The sequence below is a fragment of the Esox lucius genome, chromosome 13 (genome assembly GCF_011004845.1).
Source record: "Esox lucius isolate fEsoLuc1 chromosome 13, fEsoLuc1.pri, whole genome shotgun sequence".
NCBI classification, from domain to species: Eukaryota; Metazoa; Chordata; class Actinopteri; order Esociformes; family Esocidae; genus Esox; species Esox lucius.
The window spans coordinates 35374559-35389478 of record NC_047581.1 but is presented as its reverse complement, the minus strand read 5'-3'; the positions used below and the strand labels follow the sequence as shown (position 1 = coordinate 35389478).

Genomic DNA, 14920 nt, shown 5'->3' with positions numbered 1-14920 from the left:
AAGTATTAAGTATAATGGGGGTAAATGTGGGATAAATAGTGTGGATACAAGTGGCAATTATAAAAAACACAATGGCATTCTGAATTTGCAACCAAGGCAGATGCCAAATGAAATGCAGGGATAGCAGCAATGAGCTTCCTGAGGTGCTCTAACCTTTAGAAATAAAATAAAATCTATAAAATAAATATATATATATATATATATATAGCCATTGATTATTATTATTTTGAGAAGATTACGTGGTGCGGCTGATAGTCTATTTGGTTAGAGCATCTTGACACCAACTGAAAGTTGCTAAATGGAATTCCAGATCTGGCAAGGGGAAAAGTATGTTGTTCAAGTTGTAAAGTCTGTTGTTCAAGGTGTAAAGTATATTGTTCAAGGTGTAAAGTCTGTTGTTCAAAGTGAAAAGTCTATTGTTCAAGATGAAAAGTCTATTGTTCAAGATGAAAAGTCTATTGTTCAAGGTGTAAAGTATGTTGTTCAAGGTGAAAAGTCTATTGTTCAAGGTGAAAAGTCTATTGTTCAAGGTGTAAAGTCTGTTGTTCAAGGTGTAAAGTCTGTTGTTTAAGTTGTAAAGTCTGTTGTTCAAGGTGTAAAGTTTATTGTTCAAGGTGTAAAGTCTGTTGTTCAAGGTGTAAAGTATGTTGTTCAAGGTGTAAAGTCTGTTGTTTAAGGTGTAAAGTCTGTTGTTCAATCTTTCTTGGTCTACCTGACCGTGGCTTGGTATCAAGAGACCCCCAAATTTTCTTAATAAGTGATTGAACAGTACTGACTGGCATTTGCAAGGCTTTGGATATATTTTATATCCTTTTCCATCTTTATAAAGTTCCATTACCTTGTTACACAGGTCTTTTGACAGTTCTTTTCTGCTCCCCATGGCTCTGTATCTAGCCTGGTCAGTGCATCCACGTTAGAGCTAACAAACTCATTCACTATTTATACACAGACACTATTTGCAATTTCAAAAGCCACAAGTGTGGGATATTCACCTTGAGTTGCCATTTTCACCTGTGTGTGTCACCTTGTGTGTCTGTAACAAGGCCAAACATTCAAGGGTATGTAAACTTTTGATCAGGGCCATTTGGGTGATTTCTGTTGTCATTATGATTTAAAAAGGAGCCAAACAAATATGTGATAATAAATGGCTTCATATGATCACAATCCTTAAATAAAAGACAGTTTTTTGCATGATCATATTTAAAAAATCAATGGCAACATTTCACAATTTCTGCCAGGGTACGCAAACTTATGAGCACAACTGTATAGTTGGTCACAATGTTTTCCAAATTTAAAACAATTTTGATTTAAAAAGATGAATGACATGTTATTATTTCCAGTGATGACCTGGGAACAAATAGAGATAATGAGCTTGCTGAGAGACAGGTTTAACTTTGACAAATATTGGATTTGATGTATACTGGCAACAAGGAACTGAAGTATTATTGCAAAAAACATGCCAAAGGAATACACTTGGGCCAAATACTAGATGCTTAGGACAAATCTAAATATATTTCAACCTGTTTTGGTAACTTTGGTAAATTGGTAAAGGGTTGATTTTGAAGACATACTTATGCTATATTGTTAGTGTGGTAAATGTGAAGCAATGTACAGACAAGAGAGATTCCAGACTAATAAACAGCAGCACAGGAGAAGCATTTGAAGAGCAGCCATGACCGCGGTAATGACAAAGGGCCTTTCCCCAAATCAGAGTCTCTGAAGCAGGCTATGTTTCCCCCTCCCTCTCCCTCCTGTGTGTCCACAGAGCTCACACGGAACTTCTTTCGTATTCCTGTCACTGCGAAATTGAGATTGTGATTGGTGAAATTATCCTCATGTGATACCTGTCATTTTGATGTACGGTCCGGGGAATCACAGGCCTTTTATGTCAGTCGACACACACGGAATCAATTTCCTCAAACGGGCAAACACTGCTGAGCAGTATCCTGGCAGATGTTCACAACACTGTTGCGCGTAATGGTGACGGAAAGCAGGTTGGCGTCTGTGTTTTGTGGAGTGACTGCGCGGTTTCGTAAGTGGTCATTATCCACATGAGGATCATCCCAGTTACCTGAGCACTTGCCTTCCAGTTTTGGTCGACTAATGAGAAAAACAAAAGATGCCACCTTTAGACAATCAGAAAAACAAGAGATGAGCGCAAGTTAATTGTGAGTTTGACTGTGGTGTCGCATTGATTGCACTGTAATCCGCGAGTGAAGAAGTGCGTGCTCAGAGTGCCCACTCATATTTCACTGTAAAGGGATGAGTTGTGCCCTTGTGCTGTTTCTTTCTGAAGTGTTTCCTTTCCGTTATTACGATGAACAGGGGCCTTGTTCACATGTCACAATATGAAGTATCTTGAAGTATCTTCTCCTTTTGAAAATACTGTTAATTAGTGTTTCCCCCATTTCACCCTGGGATGATAGGTGTGGGTAGCAGCCATTCTGAGGAGACAGCAGTTGCCAAGTATTACTTTCACCCATGTTGTGACAGTTGTGCAAATACAGCAGAGCTCCAGCAGTGCGTGGGCATGCCTGTGTGTGTGGGTGTGTGTGTCTCAGTGCCTGTGTGTGTGGGTGTGTGTCTCAGTGCCTGTGTGTGTGGGTGTGTGTGTCTCAGTGCCTGTGTGTGTGGGTGTGTGTGTCTCAGTGCCTGTGTGTGTGGGTGTGTGTGTCTCAGTGCCTGTGTGTGTGGGTGTGTGTCTGGTTGTATGTCCCGGTGTGCGTGTCTCAGTGCCTGTGTGTGTGTGTGTCTCAGTGCCTGTGTGTGTGGGTGTGTGTGTCTCAGTGCCTGTGTGTGTGGGTGTGTGTCTGGTTGTATGTCCCGGTGTGCGTGTCTCAGTGCCTGTGTGTGTGGGTGTGTGTGTCTCAGTGCCTGTGTGTGTGGGTGTGTGTGTCTCAGTGCCTGTGTGTGTGGGTGTGTGTCTGGTTGTATGTCCCGGTGTGCGTGTCTGCGCCGGCATCTGCCTTCCTGGGTTTCTGTGTATGCGTCGGTGTGTTTGTCCGACGGTGCGCCTCTGAGTGTGTCGTCTCAGCTCAGCGTCGGCCCTTGGTCGTGGTGACTGAGCCTTTCACAAGCTGTCCTCCATTACATGTGAGCCGCCTTCATGTGGAGATGTTGAACCATTATGTTCAGTCATGTACACACAGTCTCTCTCCTTACATTATCTCATACATTCTCTCTCTCTCTCTCACTCACTCACTCTCTCACTCACACTCTCTTTCTCTCTCTCTCTCTCTCTCTCTTACTCACACTCTCTCTCTCTCTCTCTCACTCACTCACTCTCTCACTCACACTCTCTCTCTCTCTTTCTCTCACTCACTCACTCTCTCACTCATATTACAGTCATACTTCGGCTGTGCATCAAACCCGTCTGCCTAATGTGCTTCAGTTTGGCATGACATTGACAGGATATAGTGTATTTGAGTCACTGGCTGGCTGTGGTGTTTGAAGGTGGACTGAAGACTTCAGACAGTCCAGGCCTGAGGAAGATGGAAGAACGTGAAAGAAATAGATGATTGATCCGAGTGCCAAGGCCAGGGGATGTCTGACACATATATACATACTTGTAGTGTTAGACATCCGAGGCCTTTGGTCGGGTGATTATTTATTTAAATCGAACATTGTTATTCCCTTGATTTAACTGAACTTAACCCTAATCCCTAAAACAAAAAGCAAGGACCTGACAACAGGTGATTACTTGAAATATGGTCCTCACAAGCATAGCACTACAAAAACGCACACACACACGCGGACGCGCAAAGGCAGTCACACTCACACACTTGATTGCTGTTTTCGTTTCTAATTTCCCCACAGATAAACCTACAGAGGAGGATGAGGGTCACAGGTCTAATTACCCAGGGTGCAAAGCGCATCGGCAGCCCGGAGTACATCAAGTCTTACAAAGTGGCTTTCAGTGACGATGGCAAGACCTGGAGGACATACAAAGTCAAGGGTACAGATGAGGACATGGTGAGACGCACACCCAAACACCAAAACACACACACACCCAAACACCAAAACACACACACACCCAAACACCAAAACACCCAAACACCAAAACACCCAAACACCAAAACGCTCTTTATCTTTGTCTTACACACACACACACAAACACACATTCATACCGAAACAGCAACTGGGGACCACACGAACTCAAGGGCAGAGTGGAGGACATGATGAGATGGCTTTTTAATTAGCCAACTCACACCGGGCCCATCTTCCTGATACTTACCCCCTCCACTTCTACGACTTTTAGATTGAATTTTCATACTAGTTGGGGAACAGCCACCAAATGGGCCCCCCCAGAGACACGTAGAGAGAGTGTTTGGCCATGTTTCAAAACAGCCGCCATGTTAGTGCCTTTGTTCTTGAAATGTTGGTGATGTAACTATACGATATTGCCCACTATGAAATGATGTGCTGAGAACATGCAAACCAGAACAGCGACATACAATTTTATTTGTAGTGTTTTTTTTTTTTTTTTTTCGTGAAAACGTTTTGAAAACCTCAACCCAGAAGTGTGGACAATCACATAGCAATGGTTGTGGGAGAAGCTGAGGCACGTGTGTGTTGTTTAGCCGCACTGCCAAAATCTCTCTCTCTAAAATATGTATATATTGCCCAAATCTCTCTCTCTGTCATCCCCTTTTACTTCACCCTTAAAGGTATGGTCTAATGCCACACTTGTGTCTTGTTTACTTTCTTGTGTCTGACTAGTGAGGTGAACTGTAAAAAGTAATGAGGCGTGCAAAACACTTAGTTAGAAGGTTAAACCCAAGAAAGGGCTTTTCACTTTTATGCATGGTGTGCTTGAGAGGTGGGTCTGATTGAGAGGTCTGTGTGCTGGCTAGAGAGTGAAGTCATCGATGTCCTCAACCATAGGTGCCATCCACACTGTGACACTGACCTGCACTCCCTAAGACACACACACACACATACACACACGCACACACACATTCCCTCATCGGAATAGGCCCCGTGCATCACTGTATCAGTTCATTCTGGGATAGCACCGTAATGCCGTCTGAACAGCAAGGTAATTGGTCTGCTAATTCAAAACACATCGGTGTGCTTACAAATTACCAGCTTAAATGGTGCGAAAAATGTTCCCATTTTTTCCCATGTAACTTGAGCTCATCGACCTTGGCGCCGTCAAGTGGGCCCTAGAGACGGTACGAGAGCCCGTCACGTCCCCCTTCCTGTTTAACCTCTCTTCTCTCACATCATTTCCCCACTTCAGATATTCCGTGGAAATGTGGAAAATAACGCTCCGTCCGCCAACTCCTTCACCCCGCCCATCGAGGCGCAACTTGTGCGCATCTACCCGCAGGTCTGCCGGAGACACTGCACCCTGCGCATGGAGCTGCTGGGCTGCGAGCTCTCAGGTGGGTCCGGGATCCGTCACCTCCTGTAATTAGCGGTTCAAGCGGAAACATGCGTGTCTAGAGGTTCTCTCAAAAGGCTCACAAATTCAGCTTCGGGTAGAAGATGGCTTTTTAAAATCAGCATCTTTTTCAATGGAGACCTGTTTCTAAATCAAGCGGCTCTCCTACGTTCCTTTCCCGGATTTGGCGGGGGGGGGGGGGTGGGGGTGGGGGGGGGCAAGTCTGTGTTCTGCTCCCATGCAGTACAGAAACTGTTTCCCTCTGCCTCTCAACATTGTCTATGTTTCATTGGATATTTGATTGATGTACAAAATGACTGTACTTTAGCTAACAAACTGTGAGGTTAATGTAAAACAAATCGTTGTGCTGTCTGTCAAGTAGCATAAGGGCACATTTTTCCTTCTGTAACTGCCTAGAATTTTTTGGTCAGCCATGTGCTTTCTGAAGATTTTTCACTAAATGGGAGGGTAATGTCGTCGTCCCCCGCCCCTTTTTCAGATATGATTTCCCGACCGTTGCTGAAAGCCTGTACGGATAATGATTAATGAACTAGGTCAAATTCACAATTACCTAATTCATTAATCGTTATCCGTGTATTTAATGACTCATCACGTCAATTTGGCTAGCTTACAACTTCTAGCTCTCAGCAGATAACTAGTACCTACAATGCCCTCCAAAAGTATTTTTGCAGTGTACAGTAGTGCCAAAAAGAAATAATATCTTTGCTTCACTGTCCTAATACATGTGATGATGCAAGTTAAATGCTAAATGAGGGAAGCAAATGCTAAATGAATATGATTGCCTCAGGAAATGACAGGATGTTAGCTAATTGGTTATCTTTAAAAATGTGCTTTTGCTTGCTTTGTAACTGTGTTATAGAGTTATATATGTCTAATGGTTTTGCAACGAAAAGAAATGACCAGTTCCGATGTGGGTAATACAACATACAGAATGTTACAACATAACATAGTTGTTTGATTCATTAAAACAAACAGCACATAGTTGTCAATGGTACAAGTGGATCTGGACATCTCATTGCCCCACAGAAGCAATATACAATCTGTGTACTATGTTTAATCTTTATATGTTTTCTTATTGTATTTTTTATTATTATGATGTATTCATTTGAGTATTTGTTTTTAGGTTATTGTACTTTCATATATTTTTCTTTGTAAAGCACATTGAATTGCTTCGATGTATGAATAGTGCTATATAAAAAAAAAAAACTTGCTTGCTTACTGTGACTGTTACTGAAAGCAAGTTATGGGAGGCGCACTTAAGAATTGTCAAATGGTTTGAGATATATGTGATATATAATTTTTCTATTTACTTTTTAAATGTCCAGTAATAAGTTTGTTTCCTCAGGCTGCTCTGAGCCAATGGGGATGAAGTCTGGTCACATCCAGGACTATCAGATCACAGCGTCCAGCCTCTTCAGAACACTTAACATGGACATGTTCACCTGGGAGCCTGGCAAGGCCCGTCTGGACAAACAGGGCAAGGTGAACGCCTGGACATCTGGACACAGTGACCAGTCCCAGTGGTTACAGGTAGGAGGCCAACTCTCTTCCTAACTGACGCTTAGGAACCAGAGTTTTTCACAGCTAGATGAGAAAACATAGGACTGTCTACCTAAAAATGTACCCATCATAACCTTATAACCCCCACTAGTCCAAAGTAGCTCGGTTTCAACCACTTTTTCCGTACATTTTCCTGAAAGCAAAACCCCACTTCTCCTTCAGTGTTGTGTCTGTTCACCTTTTGTCGTGTAATCTTTGGCTTCAGGCCTGTGTTGTCGGGTTATGGCTCTGTGTCATCCTAATATAACTAGTGGTCTCAGACAATACTCGCCTGGGGAATTTAGCAAAGAAACATTCCTCAATAAACACGTGTTTGCTGTCTTAGCAGGGACTAGAGAGTGCTATGGTTACCATAGTGTGTGACTTACCGAGGGTAACAGAAGAGTTTGACGAGGACATAACTGACCAAGACACAGCTGTTTGAAATGCATTTTGACCTAGCCAAGTATGAATTCAATTTGAATGTTTTGATCCTGATTCAAAATAGACCTAGATAGTGTTTATGCCGTTTATTTCAATCTCCATTGTTGACTTTGGATGTTAACATATTCCAGTGCAGTAAGCTCTCCCCCAACGGACTTCACTGCATCCAGAATTATGAGTTAAGCTTTCTCGGCATTACAAAAGCCCTGTTATAAATCATTCCTCTTATTATGACAAAGAGACACTTCTTTTCTAGCTTCTTAGGTCACATGGTTAGATAAAACTCTAGGCCCTATACTCAATGTAGAGAAAATATAGCAATCATTGGTTTTCCAGTGAATGAAAATAAAAGGCATATCATTGGTATCTAGGATGTGTTGCTCCCCCGGCGTGTCTGTCTCCTTCTACCTCTGGTGGTCTGTGAATGTTTAGCGGAGACACACACACACACACAGCACCTCACAGTAACGCCCCATTGTCTAGCCATAATTAGATTGGCTGAGCCTGCAGTCAAACATGTTTTTATCACAGTAAAAGCCTTTTAAGAAGGAAGAACCCAGGCTGTGCGTTAGGCGGGACTGGCAGTTGGACTGGCCCCAGACAGGCCATGAAGCTCAATTGAATTGATTGCTGTGGATAGAGGGGAAACACGCAGTGTGATATTACACACTGTGCCTACAGGAGGAGGAAGAAACAATGGAGGCAGCTGTAAAATCAATGGCTTCCTCTAACGAGAAGCGATACATGGCAATATCCGCTTCTCAGCGCACCTACCAGACTTATGGCAAGGAAAACAAATAGGAACATGGGTGTCTTCAACGTGCACGTTTGTAACAGGAAGTATCAGTGTCCACGTGAGAATGCGGTGATGTGCTTGTGTGTTGGTTGTATCGTATATATCTGTTTGTCAGATGAATGGATATATATGCGCCTCGCAGTTAAATGTCCTCTCTGCACTAGTTACCAATGTGAACAATTGATTCCCAATGGCATTAATGGATGGCTTTTAAATGTATAGATTAATGGAATTAATTAATGGAGTTAATGACAAATTAAGTATTTCAATGAATCAAGACAACTACAGGACAGCAGCAGCAGCCAAAAGAAAGATGAATGAAACATTTCAGAGTGAACGCACCCGTCCGCATGTTGGGAGTCCTGATCCCGCTGTCATCTGACCAAATAGCCCGCCACCAAAATGCGACTTATTTATTTTAGCCCAGACCGTTTTCCAAACAAACGGTGCCTGACATACCAGATGGGTGACTGGCAGTAGCCTTCTAGTGCCTCTGCTTAGATAGCATTGTGCTTTTCTGGGACACAGATAGTTTATTGAATTCCGTGCACCTTTTACTACACACATTGGATTCCTTTGATAACTCAGGCCATCCTTGACGGTAATGTCATTACCTGGCACGTAAAGTCTCAGGTCTGCTATTTGACAGTAATCATTTTCACATTTAGCCTAACTGTTGCATCAGAGTGGCTTACACAGGTATATGTACAATATTGAAACATCATTTTGCAGCCAATTATGAGAAATGTTGATGACATTGCTATCTCTAAGAAGAGGACTATCTAAAGGTGCCTTGTTACTTATGGAAAACTGCCCGTGTGCTGCCAAACATAAGGGGAATTGCAAGTTTTCATTTCATGTCCCTCATCCTTCTGCCTTTTCCTGCATCGTTTCTGTATGTGTCCTGTGCGCCCGCAGTAATTACAGGTTCTTTTCGCTGTAGAAGAATCGGAAAACTCCTTGGACTTTTGAATGACTCCGATCACAGATCAGCCATGTGTCGCATTCATGTCTCATGTCTAGCCGCGCTCGAGTGTCCACAGTCACTCCGTGTGTGTTGTCCTTATCTTCTTTCACCACGGTCTTGCACAGAGACCTGAGACGATAATGTGCATACTCATCGTCATCATCATCATCATCATCCAATGGGCTGCCTGTTGGCTCCTCCCATGTTGGGTCCCACAGGGATGGGCTCCCAGCAGTCTTCCTCGGTTCTGTGTGAGGATGTATGGATGTGACCTGAGGACATGTTGATACTGGAGTCTGTAGCACAGACGGTTCTCCTCTTACCTCCTCCAGTTGTTGTTTCCTTATCTTCTCCCTTGATCTTTGTTCTGCTTCTGTTCAGTCAACGCTCTCACGCTCTCTCTTTCCTTCTTCATGGCTTTCTCGTGTGACTCTCGTTCTTATCGGCACTTTTTTTTTTTCCCGGAAGAATTTGACAATCTCTGTATTTTACCCCAGGCTGTTTCGATATCTGATAATTCAAAAATGCCATCTTTTTCCAGAGTTGTCATATTTTCTGATTATGTCCCGCCGACATTTGTCCAATTGAAACTTTTTTCATCAGACCCGAGAAGTGATAATGTCATTTACTTTAACTGCGGGAGGGGTTAGGCCCCCCCCCCCTTTCTCTGTGAGAGGATTTTGCCACAGACACCACTGAGGTAACTTCAAATTAACCTTTACGTTTTGATAAATGGCCAATAGTACCAGAGTTATTATATTTATGCTGTTTGAACAGCCAATAATACCGGATTTTCTAAACAAATGCCACACTCTTGTCTTCACACACTGGTCACAGATACATGTAGCACCTCTGAAGGATGTAATGTAATAGATTTGAGCTTTACATACAGGTCATGTGCAATCAGAGTGTGCCTGGCGTACCACTCTGGAAGATTATGTACATCAGATACCAGTTTTTGAAATAGCCTCACAATTTCTCCCACAAATATGTGTATAATGTTATAACAATAGGTACACTGCTAAATGTATTGCAGTTGTACGCATACTGGTTCCATCAATGTAGATGTAAAAATGACTGCAGACTTTGATGCTACTGTCCCTCGTAATTGATTCTGTGAGGAAGCTACTGTATGTGGCTATGAAAGCTCATAGTGTAGTTAAGAGTCGTATCCACTCGGACGTTCACGCAGATGGATACCGACTCACTGCATGTGCTATATTCATTTATAGCTGTTCATTCACTTCAGAGGACGCCAGAAGGTGTCAGGAATAGAGGATTGCCGTCTCTCCGGATTTGCTTGAACGACAATCCCCGTTTCCGTCTGTCTTGGCTCCGGACTTAGCTGACGGCACGTGGAGTGTTTTCGATCCAACTCCGCCAACCATCTCGCAGTGCCAGACTGTTGGATCAATGGATCTTTAACACTTTGGCTAATAGTTATTCATGTAGATTTGTATCGGTGAAAGAATTCATCAAAGTTATAGGCTTCTTCGATGTTTATCCAGCAGTCATAGTACATGTCTCAAGATGGTACAGTCACAGCTCTCGCCAGTGTTAGTTTCTCTCTCTCTGTTGATTCCCACCATCTAACAATTGACCTTGTGTTATAACGCTTCGTCCCAGGATGGTCATGTCTGGTGCCTTATCCGTCTCCATGGAAACGGAGGAATAGATATACGGTGGGCCTAAACAAGAAATGCCAAGCCTCTAAGTATAGTGACAGTTATATCATCTCAGCTTCAACGCTAGTGACCTTGACAATTATAGTCCTGTCTCTGAATTGTCTTGATAAAATTCTGCAGTCATTGGTAAATATGCAGCTGTGTTATTGTTTATCTGACTGTAGCATTCTAAACAGATAAATAATATTGCCAAAACCTTGAATGGAAAAAGAAAACAACACCATATCACAGGATTACATGAAATATACTCAAATTATTATTTTTTGAAATCTGTGACTTGCACAGGAAAAGGCATTATGTGTACTGGAAATGATTTATTTAGATGTTCAAAGAACATTTGGGTACAGTACACAGTGTTTTATATACATACTAAACTGCTTTTGCATGGCCACAGACAGTTGTGTGTAAAAAAAAACATAACAATAGAACCATAACTATTGTAACTGAAATTAATATATTTCTGGACATTCACAACAGTGTTCCCCAGGCTTCAATTTTGGGTGCTATACTATTTACATTGTGATAATGATAACCGATTCTCTATGAGAAACTGTCATTTTCATTAGACAAAGTACATTATGAGGCTTTTCCCTTTGCCTTTTTCATTTGCACACTTACAGTCTAATTTACAATATCTAGAAAACAAATGATATGTCATGTTAGTTTATTTTATAGAAACAAATCATCTCTGTCTTCCCATATAAATGACACTTTGCACGCAACATTTATGTTGGCGCTAGATTTTTGTGATGTGCTTAAGTGTCAGTATTACAACCTCTGGATTTAGTGTACAATGCAGCTTTGCAGTTTATTACTGGTGCAAACATTCACACACATCACTCCTCTTATATGCACTTTGGTTGGTCATTAAGTGACCGGGAAACTCCATTTTAACTTTAAGCAACTTCCTCCAGGACTCACTTTAGGTGACCTCAACCAAGCCACACTCCTCCTGCCTTCCTTTCCAGTTGTTTTATCATCCAGATTGGTCAAAGCCACATCACTTTAAATGAGGCCTGAAAAGTGAAGCCTTCAGATATGACCAATATTTTCTGTCAGATCTCCAAGCAGATTTTGGTTTCTTAATGCAGTCAGAGTAGACTGGATCAGAGTAGTGAAGTTCTCCTTGGGCAGTGATAAAATACAGAAGCAATCAGTGCTGGTAGTTTCTGGATATTTTGATGAAAAACAAAGTGTTGCAGCCTTTCCCCTAAAGGTGTTGGGTGGGTGGTTATGACAGCTCCCCTGGTTTGCATGTGAACACATTAACCTGTGTTAGAATGGACCACTAATTAGCACATTGGCTCTCACAATAATTTCCGTACCTAAGATGAGTTTTAATGATCCTAGTACTGTAGCAGTTGTGTATGACAGCAGGGTTAACACAGTCCTTTAGAATGTGCAGTGTCCGACAACACTCATGCAATAGCACTTTAAGTTTTTGGGATTTATTACCCAAAAGAAAGAAATAGTCTTGACCAGAAACATGACTACAAAAGGGTGTAGTCCCTGAGCAGACATTTGAGTTGTTGACATTCGGTTTCTTAGAACCATTATCATGCAAAGATTAACAGTGTTGCTGTTATGACATGGGGAGTTGCTTTGAGATAGTGTTGAGTCTGTGTTGATACATCTTTTATGACTTAGCTCAAAAGATCAAGACAGCCTGTGAACAATTCATCTTCGTGACAAGTCTGGAGTAATTGGTTATTTAATGATCATCTCTCACAAACCATTGCAGACTAGTGTCTCTGTTCAAAGACTATGACGTTCTTGCTTTCCTCTTAACCTAAAAGTTTACGTTTTGAGACACAGAGTATGCTTCTGCAAAACCTCTGCTAACTTTTCTCAAAATGAATGAGCCAGCAGAATGTCTGACAGGCTTCCCTCTGACTGTGAGAATCATAGGAATCTTTTCTCAGAGAGTCTTGCCTGTCTGACTTATGACGCTTTTACTCATAATGTTAAGACGAATGAAATCAGAGAAAGACAACCTCTTTTGAGCCATCTGCGGTTGTGTTGTTATTATTGTAAGTGCACTTCCGAATGAGTTAAGAGGTTTCACACCGGTCCAGAAAGAAGGAAATGAGAAGGTAAATGAACCAGAGTCTGGAAAACCGTTCTAAACCATTTTAGTGTGAAAGCCCCGTAGTTGGTTTCAGACTGAGTCTCCAAGTTTTTATTCAAATGGCGGCTTTATCATTTGTTTCTAAGCTCCCTTCTTCTACTGCTGCCTGCCTTGTTTACTGCATCTGTTTTGTTTTCCCATGAAGGACCTTCAGTAGCGTGATTGGGGCTGTGTGATGTGCCTGTACACATAGTACCGAAGTTAAGATATTTTCTATTCATATTTTGAAAAGGGCATTGGCAAAAAGTATTTTTTAGGGGATGCTTTAGAAAGCAATGAAATCAGGATTAGCATTCAAATCAAAGGACAGATACTTTCAAATAATAGATGAAGACATAATTATCCTATGAAAGATAAAATGGTTTTCTGTATTTTCTGTTTAAAGTCCTAAAGATAATTTTATTCCAGCTCAATGTTTAATGGTATAATCAATCAACTCAAAAGCCTTTTTTTGACACCCTCATGTAAATGTACTTGTTTAACAGCGTATCTTTTTCGTACAGTATAAGCAGTTGTCTACATAATTGGAAGTGATGTTAAGCTGTCTAACATATATCTCCCAGACTACCGTGAATCAGTGTTGTTGTGTAACTGGAGCAAATAGAGAAAGCCAGTAAATGATGTATGCATACTATGTTTTCATGTAGTGCTCAATTAACAGTGTACCTTTTCCTTGTCTTCCATGGTACTACTTTCATGGCTGCATAAATTGTGTGAAAACCAGATAGCGCACACACGGACATCTCGCCAACGGCGGACTGAGATCGGGAGACGTATCCCATTTAGAACGTTGAGAGGACGTTGCCTGTGTGTTTTAGGGAACGTTCACTTGACTATGAGGTGTCAAACGGAGGCAGAGTGGGACATTAATCGTGTGCAGGTGGAATTAGAGAACCAACCTCTCTGGAGGAGCAGATCTGAATGCAACACAAATGGGTCATATCCATAATCAGTGAGATGTAGGATCCGGTGAAGGACAGGCCACACACAACTGATGTATCCAAACGTTAGAACTGCTATGTCCTTGGAAAATGTTTAACTTACACGTACCATTCATTTATTTTCCCTTATGCAGACTGTGTAGTCAGCATATCATTCCTCCTGCCCTCTGACAGTCAGCTGGAACAAATCAACATTTAGGAATATGGTTCTTGTGTGTCAGACATATTGCAATACAAACGTAAGTACAGTTTATGAATTTACAAAAAAAAACTGGTGCGATTTCTAAAATCAATACATTCCTCCCTATTGACCAACATCTTGATCTTGACTTGATCAAGAAACTCTCTTTTCCAAGTAATGTGTCCATAAACACAACTTTTCACACAGATCATCTGGATCCTCCACTGAGGCAGGAAATATGAGCAATATTCTGGCAGGTGTTCTCAGAGTTGTTGACATTAAAACTATTATGCAGAGATGAATAACAGTGTTGCTGTTATGACCTAGGTGAAATGCTATGAGATAGTAGTCTGTGGTAATATTTTTGTTATGACACGGATTGAGAAATCAAGATGATCTGTGAATAGTTCTTTTGAAGTCTGGAGTCATTGGGTTGAATGACCAGCTCGAATAAACCAGTGAACACCATTGTCTCTGTTTAAACACCATAATATCCCACTTTCTTCTTGGACGTCTCCAGTGTTGAGATTTTGAAACACTGAGATCTTGTCACACATTTGCCTTTTAGTTTGTTTCTGCGAATCCTCGACTAACTTCTCTCAAAATTAATGAGCCAGCAGAGAGTCTGACAGGCTTCCCTTTGCAATACCTGACTGTGAGAATCATATGGATCTTTTCTCTGTTAATCTTGCCTGTCTGATTTATTTTCACTCGTAACGTTGAGACACATGGAAATGAAGTCAGAAGAAGACAAACCCCTTTTGAGCCAACTGTGCTATTTTGTTCACACCAGTCAAAAGAAAACTGAGAAGGTGAATGAACCAGAATCTGG

General features: G+C 41.7%; 1 protein-coding gene across 4 annotated transcripts in view; it reads left to right on the top strand.

Annotated features, from left to right (window-relative positions):
* edil3a (EGF-like repeats and discoidin I-like domains 3a) overlaps positions 1-14920 on the top strand; it is a 162193-nt gene that overhangs the window by 102432 nt on the left and 44841 nt on the right. For all 4 annotated transcript variants that reach the window (XM_010877132.4, XM_010877135.5, XM_010877134.5 and 1 more), the window contains 3 exons: positions 3817-3972; positions 5243-5387; positions 6753-6937. In XM_010877132.4, the coding sequence (XP_010875434.1) occupies positions 3817-3972; positions 5243-5387; positions 6753-6937 (486 nt within the window). The remainder of the gene's footprint in view (positions 1-3816; positions 3973-5242; positions 5388-6752; positions 6938-14920) is intronic.